The 9,239-nt window shown below is 35.3% G+C and overlaps 1 protein-coding gene across 1 annotated transcript; it reads right to left on the bottom strand.

Moving 5' to 3' along the window:
• Positions 1 to 6,472: 6,472 nt before the first annotated feature.
• LOC122080336 lies at positions 6,473 to 8,898 on the bottom strand. Its single transcript, XM_042647288.1, has 4 exons — positions 8,609 to 8,898; positions 8,414 to 8,535; positions 8,135 to 8,275; positions 6,473 to 6,975 (listed from the first exon to the last, which is right to left on the bottom strand). The coding sequence occupies exons 1-4, from the start codon at positions 8,861 to 8,863 to the stop codon at positions 6,873 to 6,875; spliced, it is 621 nt and encodes a 206-aa protein (XP_042503222.1). The 5' UTR covers positions 8,864 to 8,898; the 3' UTR covers positions 6,473 to 6,872.
• Between the last annotated feature and the right edge of the window lie 341 nt (positions 8,899 to 9,239).

Here is a 9,239-nt window from a genome sequence, read left to right as displayed (position 1 = left end):
GTTGCTAAAAGTAAAATTCGGGAACAAGAACCAATTTTGGATTTGCCCAAGATCTTTGGAATTCATTTATTTCTTTTAGGGGTGGCTCGTTTCGGGTTTGGCGCCTTCAACAACTCATATACACTAAGATCTAAGTCTTATCCATTTATGGATGGAGCTTCAACAGCAGCTAGGTCTAGAGGGAAGTTGTGAGCATTACGTTCATGCATAACTTCCATCCAGGTTAGAAGGTGATGATACAACCCCAAGTGTTACTTACACGCCTTGACTGTGTTCAACTACGGATTTGTGTTTGAAAATTGAAATTTATGTTTTGCAAGCCATGGTACTAATACCTAAAGCAGTGAACCAAAATACCTATTACAGGCCAAAGCAGCTAGGGAGGAAACTGTAAAGAGCGAGAATTGTTGAAACTAGCAATATTGGAGATTCAATCGCCAAATAACCATGGGCACTACGATTTATGTTTAATAAAAAATGGCTTAGGTGGATGTCAACAACGGTTCCACTACAGAACAAACTTCCATAAATTCAGAGACTTGAGAGTGGAACAAAAGGCGGGAAGGACTCAATGTCTTCCGAAAAAGCGATGTAGCAATATTGAAAAAGACAACTATCTATTTGCAAGCATATTTGGGTGGAATCCAATATATGACGGGGTTGCCTGATATTGTAATCATCGTTGATCAGCAAGAAGATGACTTGGGGGGGCGGTGATTTAGTAGCGGTAGGCAGCAAAGTCGCTTTGTTACCTATTCCATTAGGAACTGCAGATTTTTTGGTACATCATATTCATGCATTTACGATTCATGTGACCGTATTAATACGCATTTACGATTCATGTGACCGTATTAATACTACTGAAAGGTGTATTACCTTGACACCAAAGAAGAGTTCGACCTAATGCTTTATTTCTGTCCTAGTTGATCCTGATTTGACATTAGAAGTATATTGATTGTTCCCCAATAACCCTTCAAGTTTGCCTACTACGGTACCAGCGTGAATATGATCTCCACCAGATATAGTACATGAATAAATTCAAATGGTTTTGTACACCAGATTAAAAGGTCTGGTATTATTATTACTGATTGGTAAAATCCATATCTGTAGAAAAGAAATAAATATAGGAGAAAAATTCTTTATATGGTAAAAAATTCATTTATCTCGAATATTTCACAAGAAAAAGAAAATTTTAAATACGCAAGCCATGCAATCAAAATTAAATAAATAAATAACTGAAAATAAACAACCCACGCAATTAAAAAGCAATGAAGAAAAAAAAATGTTGAAATAAAAATAAAGTAAAAGAAAGGGGATAAAGCTAGAAAGACTCACAAGTAGGTTTCTCTCTTTAGCCCGAGGGATGCATCATAATATGAGCTTCCCTACTTGACCAGAGAGTCACTCTTACAAGGGTTACTCTACTTGGCTTTAGGGAAAGGGAGGCAATTAAAATAAAAACAATAAAATGATGGTTCTATGGCTAGGAGGGGCAAAGCCAACACATATACTAGTCATGAACCTTGGGGAAAAGGGAAAGCAATAATGTAACGACTGAAATTAAAATCCTAAAGTAAGAAAGAAAGGGTAGTCAGAAGAGGCAATAAGAAGGGGGAGAAAAGACTATTGAAGAAGCTTACTTACCTGAATCAATGCTTGAATTTGAAAGCTTGGGTGATTTGAGATATTGCCAACCTTAAAAACTAGATCTGGAATGAACCAAATTTGAAATTTCTAGGCTTGGAGAAAACAAATCTTGAAAAGAAAACTGAACTTGAAAAAGAGATGCTCCATGGCTCGTGATCTTATCACCTAGATCTATAACTTAAAAATTACAACTCAATTGCTTAATTCATAAACATAAAAGGCTAAATAAAAATAAAAGACTGATTGCATTAATTGAAATAAAAAGCTATTACAAAAGTGATTAAAGCAAAAACAAAGAAGAATTAAAACTAAAGAGATGGAGAGAGAGAGCAACTAAAAAAAAAACCTAGAAGAAGAATGAAGTAGAGAGGAAGAGAGAGACCACCCTTTAGAGTTTTGTGGACTCCCTTTTATAGGGAATAGGAGAGAGAGGAGGACGTCCAAGGGTGGATCCCCTTGGACAATTTTGTGGTGAGGTGGAGGAGAGAGAAGAGATAAATGAATAAGAAAAGTAAAATACCAAAAAATTAGAACAATGTTAAGACTTAAGAGTGAGGGAAAATGGGATTTTCCAAAATTTGGAATTTAAACAAGATTGGGGTCATGTTTCAATAATAATTACCAAATCAAAAAAACAAATTTTAAATATTTATCTCTCTCATTTAGGGTAGATATATTCGAAAAAGCAAAGCAATATTATATGAATGATTGAAACAAAAAAAAAAATTAAATTAAATAATATAGAATTCTCAAATTAGTTTGGTAATCTGAAGTGGGAATAACTTTTAGGTTTTCTTTTGATAAAGGAAAATGAACTTTGTCCTGAAGGGTAGCATACAATAGTGCTTCTCTTAGTCTGTCTCTCTACTCTAATGAAATGATATATTTGCCCATTGTTGCGGGAGAAGAGAGACTAACTCAGGGAGAAAACTTTGATTACTCCAAGAAAATGGGAATCTCTATTATATCCTCAATTGCTCTCTCTCTCTCTCTCTCTCTCTCTCTCTCTCTCCCCCCAGTCTGGCATTGCCTACGCCCAGATACATGTGGGTGCAAAGGACATACAACCCACCCACCCCTTGCCCTGAAGATGCTCCCGCGTGCCTTTCCATTTTCCCCATGCACTGGTGTAGACAACACTAGACTAGCAGGGTTCTTCTCCTATATATATATATATATATATATATGTGTGTGTGTGTGTGTGTGTATATATATATATATATATATATATGTATATAGGTTAGGGAAAATGAATTATGTCCGAAAGGGTAGCATTTGCTAGCCCATCTCTGAGTCTATCTCTCTTTTCCTCTAATGAATGACATACTTGCCCTTTTATTGCGGGAGGAGATAGAGAGACGCAGGAGCGTTAGCATACGCTACCCTTTTGGATAGAGAATTTCTTCCCTACATATTATTAGTTTCTTTAGTCACTGGAGTAAGGTGTGGTTGAGAAGACATGTAGAAACTATATAGCATGAATTTGGCACCTTCACTTCAATCAGGCAGAGGAGAAAGTGAAGGAAACCCAGTAGGGCGTAGCATACCATATATATCTACACTAACTATTGTGTGTGCATGCATGCCTGAGCTTCTTAAATGAAAACAATGACAATATTCATAGAAACCGTCTTTGAATAAAGATATTTGTATATATGAGTAGACACTCCCGTATGGGAGATGCCAATTTATCACCTACTCACGTACAATTGAAGTGACTTTCATTAGTTTATATTAATCTTGTAAATAGGTTTCAATTTTATAAGAGACCATTGCCATTCAGTTCTAAAAGCTACTCGATGTGGGACTAAAACTAAGATATGTGGGACTAAAGTTAGAAAAAGAATAGACTATTGTTCAACGATAATATTGTTGTTACAGGTTTGTGAGTCGAAGAGACTTAACCTCTACATTAAAGGCTTGGAGCTGAATCTTACATATGGTAGTGTATACATTTTGTGAAGCTACTCACCACAGATTGTATGCACCTTCTCTTTATATCTCGTTCAGGTTGAGAACTAGTACGGTCTTATCCCTCCATTCATGTGGATATTTATTGAATATGTATGGGTCATGGACGCTATATTCACTTTTCCTTGGATGTATAGTAATTTTAAACATTTCTATAAAAATAAATAAATAACTTTGAACATTGGATTCAAATATTTATACAAAAATAATTCTTCAATTAATATGTAATTTTTTTTTTTTTTTTTTTTTTTTTTTAGTCACGTTCTTTAAAATTTTTAACTGTTTTTGAAATGTATAACCATTTTTTTACCGTCTTGTTTAAGTTTTGAGCTTTTTAAAATACTTTTGTACTAAACATCATTTTCTTGTCGTTCTCGTTTTAACTAACTAGGGACTCCTTATCTTATATTGTGCTTAAGTTTGTCAATCAGCATGCATGATTCTGGTTTTTCAGTTCAGTTTCGACTCGGTTCATGTGAGAGATGGTGTGATCCAAAATCGAACTGAAAACTGAGTTGGTTGTGGAATTGTCAACCCATTCGGTTCAGTTAAGATTCGGTTCTACAATCTGGTCTGATTCAGGTTTATTAAGGATTCCACTTTTTGGTGCATCTGGTTTCCACGACAAATTTTCAATAGTGAAGAGGAAGAAGCACCACCATGGTTGTAAACAACAAGATACAAGAGATGAGACTATCAAGAAAAAGGGCTTCGACTAGCACCATCACAGTTGGTATTCCTTCTTTGTAGGTTGAGTCTCAGGTACTTCAAATAAATGGGTAAGTAGGGTAATTGATTGTTCCAAATTGAATGGTCGCCTCACCTCACTTCAATAAAGACTTTTGGGCTGTGTTTAGTAACGTTTTAAAAAAATGTTTCTAGAGTTTTTTGAGAACGAAAAAATGGAATAAAGTATTTGGTGCATTTCATTTTATATTTTTTTCCCTAACAAAAAGTGGGGGGGAAAAAAACGGTGGAAACGAGAATTGACTTAACGACAAAAGGCAGTTTCATCATTCCAATTTCGTTCAAAAAAAAAAAAAAAAAAAAAACAGTATTTTGACACAGAAATTGAAATTTTCGTTTTTAACACGAAACGTCGTTTCTAGAACAAATAAATTACCAAACGCAGCCTTGCGTCAATTTAATTGGGACAATCTGGTTTGGTTTTGGTTCAAATTGACAGTTCTTGATTTGAAAACCATAACCAAACCAACCTGAATCAAATACTCAAGTGGTTGATCCGAATTTGAAACCAATAATTCGGCTCAGTTTGGCTTGATTTTCGGTGTACTCTCTCATTTTCTCTCTCTCCATTCGGCTTGGGATCTCCATCATCTTCCCCACATCCCAAAAAGAAGAAAAGAGTCATTCTGGGGGTGCGGCCATGGTTGGGAGTTTTCCCCAACCCTAATCGTAAGGATAGACTAATTAGATCCCAATGAAAATTAAATAACATCACTTCAATTCGTTGATTTTTTCTTTTTTGGTTCGAAAATTCATTGATTAATATGAAACTTAATTAAAAGTTAAAGCCAAATGAGTAGTTTAACTAAGCTTATTGCTTAGGTTGCGTGTGGTAGTCATCCAGCAAACGTTTCCGCTCTATAGGAAAAAAAAAAAAAGAAGGAATAAAGCGTTTAGTGTGAACTTCTTGTTTTTCAGTTTTTTTTTTTTGGAATGAAAAGGGGAAGGGAAAATAAATAAATAAATAAACGTTAAAAATGCAAAATGATGGAACGACGAAACCTTGTTCCGTCATTTAGGTTTCGTTTCAAATATATAAAAAAGGAAACAACTAGATTAATCATTTCTCAAATAGGTTCACCAAACACCAATTTTTTTTTAACGACATTTTGACACATAAACTGAAAATTCTGTTTTTTACACGAAACGTCGTTTGTGGAACTGAATGACTGCCAAACACAACCTTACTATGTTACTTAAAACAAGGTCGGGCTAGGCTGCCTGAGACCTCAACCCTGACTCAAGGCTAGAAATTTCCTGCCTTGATCTCCCCCCCTAGCCAAGGTATCTCAATCCAATGTTTGGGCTCAAGGTGGGTTCTAAACGATAAGGTTAAACTTGCACTCCCAAAGTGAAACTAATGGCCCGTTTTATAACGTTTCAAGAAACGCGTTTCTACTGTTTCTGTGTCGAGAAACAAAACAAAAAGCATTTGATAAAATTGTTTCTTTTCACTTGTTTTCAAAAATAAAAATTGAAATTCTACTCATTTATGATTGTTTCGTTTCACTTGTTTTCAGAAATTGAAATTGAAATTTCTACCCATTTATGGTTCAAGAAACAACCCAGGCGAAACAAGTAGAACTAGTTTCGCCGTTTCTGGAAACGATTCGTGGCCATTCTTTCTCTAGTTACATTCGACTTCTAGAAACATGACTTATCAGACACCTTCAATTTCATTTCTGTTTCTAGAAATGGAAATTTATATTTTTGTCGTTTCTTGAAACAGAAACGACAGAAACGTTATCAAACGGACCCTAAGATCATCAATACGACAATAATTGCTTAGCATAGTCGGTGAACTGTGGTATGCAAAAAACCCATGCTTACCAGGGGGTCTCAAGTTCTAACCTTCTAACTGTTATCTACTTTCCTCCTTACCTATCCAAAAAAAAAAAAAATCATCAACACGACTCTTAGTGACCATGCGAGCATGCGATCAAACCATCAGGGCCCCACCTCTTGGTTCATGAAAGGATTCCCATTCACCATGGGCACTAGTAAAGCTTGATCCTAAGTTGAAATTCCTAACTTTCATCATTCAAATTAGAAATTTATTAACTCTTCCACCCAATGCAACTACTTTGTAACAGTAACAATCCATCTCTAACAAGCAAGATGTTGTATCTCTATATATAGTGGCTTCATACTCAACTGATCTTACCTACTATAGAAAAGAAAAACAGAAGAAAGGAAAAGTAAAAGAAAAGGGTAACCCTGCCGTGAGCATAGACATCTAGAAGCTCAAAAGAAACTGACTGAACAGATCTGACAGAAAACCCTAAGTTTAGACAACCACAAACCATCTGTGTCTCTATGTCTCTGTGATGTCAATATATACCCACCCAGTTCTATTAGGTCACAAGTCATGACAACCTTGCCTAACGTGTGCCAAAGTTAAAGGCCCAACAAGCCCAGCCCAAAAGCCAAAGTGACATATTGTGAAAGATGACTGCTTCCATCTACACCGTTGGAAGGAGATCAAACGGTTGACAGACACCCTCACTTCAACTGCTCCCCTTTCTTCTTCCTCTCTTTGTTTTCCAAACTATGGCATAAGGGTTTGGAAGTATTCGGTATGGAATCTTTTGTGGAGCTAGAGGAGGAACCCTGCAAGCCAACAAGTGGGAAAACAAATATTATAAATTATATAATAATAATATTTTTTTTGGTAAAGTATAATAATAATAATAATAATAATAATGGCATTATATTTGCATAACATTTCTTATTATTTTTTTTAGGAAAGAGAAAATAATAAAATAATTCCACATGAATAGATGTTAATTAAGAGAGATTTTTCCCTAGTAATAATAATAACGGAAAACAAGCGCGTCCCTGGCCGTGCAACTTCGTGCCCAAACATATAGAGGGTAAAATGACACTCCACTCTATAGAATCTAAAAATTTGATCCTCGATTGATGCCCATGTGCATCCCCTCAATATGTAAGAGCAGCACGATCAAAGAGTATTCTTTTTCGCTAATAATAATAATAATAATAATAGAATAATAATTTAATTGATTAATTTAAGATTTTGAGTAGAGGATTAAGGAACAACTGAAAGAACAAAAGGAACATTAAACATAAAAAAATGCTGCTTGCTACTCAGATTGCAGCCAAAATAGTGGAATGATCCACTTTCCCCTCCTTAACAAATACCCTCCTAAGTTTTGTATTTTCCAAAATACCCTTTGAGATTTTATTTTGTTAGCTTTGGAGTAAGGGTAGTAGCTAAGGCACCGTTTGACAACATTCTGTTTCTGCGTTTTCTTGTTCCCAGAAACAGAGAAACAACCTAAAAAGCGTTTGATAAAGTTATTCCGTTTCCCTCTTTTCTAGAAACATAAATAAAAAATTTATGCATATTTATAATTCTAAAAACGACTTTGATGAAACAAGTCAGACTTATTTCATCATTTCTAGAAACGAATTTGAGAGAGAAAAAAAAAGTTGTTATGCCCGATAAATCTCTCAACTATTTAAACTTAAAAAGAGGCAACTGAACTCTCTCCCTTTTGGTCATCCAATGATACTATTGGGTTTTTTAGTGGCATTATGTCTATTCTAACAAAAAAAAAAAAGTGGCATTATGTTTGCAAAAATTGTTTCAAGAAACAGGTTTCTCAAACACCAAAAAATTCGTTTTTTTTTTCCTAAAACATGAAAAGCCGTTGTTTCTAGACACAGAAATAGCAGAAACGATATCAAACGGTGCCTAAGTTTCGTTCTATGAAATTCGTCTACAGATAAAACGAGAAAAAATTACCATAATCCGGCAATCTCAATCTGGGTTAAGTCCAAACTTGTGGGGTGGTTGTGGTTGTCTTGTGTAATCGGTAATGGCTGCTTAATAGCAATAACCCTGCAATTCAGGTAGCTTGTAACATTGCCGTGGGCCATAGCCAACCTGTAAAGACATGAACAGCACTGGTCTCAGTTTACACTTTAATACAGTTGAAGAAGGAATCCATTAATGGAGCCTCAATTACAGTTGCCCAGTCCAGTTGTTTCTTTAACATTCAATTCTGTAAATGGAGATTCTTACTTGTAGAGGAAGCTCTGGTCATGGAGGCCTACCACCAACACCGAAGCACTGATCTCTCTCACTAATGAAGCAATCGTCCTGCCCTCTTCATCACCTTCCCTCACCACAATCTCCACCTTTGCCTAAATTGAATCGAAATAACCCAAAGATAAAGAAATTTAAATTGAAAAGAATAGTGAGAAACAGAAAGAGTACCCCAAAAACAGAATCGCAGAGATCTTTGAAGGAAAGAGCTAATTGAAAGCCTCTCAATCTGAGGAGCCTCTGTTTCTTCTTGTTCTTGCTGCTTCTTGATTTGGAAGAGGGGAAGACATGAAGGAGAGTAATCAAATCTCCATAACGAAGTAGGTTGTGGAGAGCCCATTGGAGTGCAGTTCGAGCTGTGTCTACATCCTCCACCACTACCACTATCTTCTTTGTTTCCATGGTGTGGTAGCACAAAGACTCCATTTTGTTTACTTGCTTCTCTAACCGTCTTTAAGCACATCAATGAGGCATAACTCGGAGGTTTGGGATAGAAATGTCATTTCATATGAGAAGGAGATATAGTAGATACTAGAATTAGGGATGCATATGTTTAGTCAAAATTAAGGGTATCCATATTCCAAAAACTGATTTGTAGAAACTATTCAAATCTGTTTGAAAGCTAATAAAAATGCGGATAAGGATATTTCAATTTCAAGCCAAATATTTATCCAATCCGTTTAGGTTTAATTATAAAAATATGAGTAAATAATGTTTTATAATATTAAAATATGTTTATCATCATTTCATGGTATATTACAGATAAACTAAAACTTAAATTACCAAAAAAAAATTAAAATTT

The sequence above is a fragment of the Macadamia integrifolia genome, chromosome 5 (assembly GCF_013358625.1).
Source record: "Macadamia integrifolia cultivar HAES 741 chromosome 5, SCU_Mint_v3, whole genome shotgun sequence".
Classification (NCBI taxonomy): Eukaryota; Viridiplantae; Streptophyta; class Magnoliopsida; order Proteales; family Proteaceae; genus Macadamia; species Macadamia integrifolia.
This window is presented reverse-complemented; position numbering and strand designations above follow the sequence as displayed.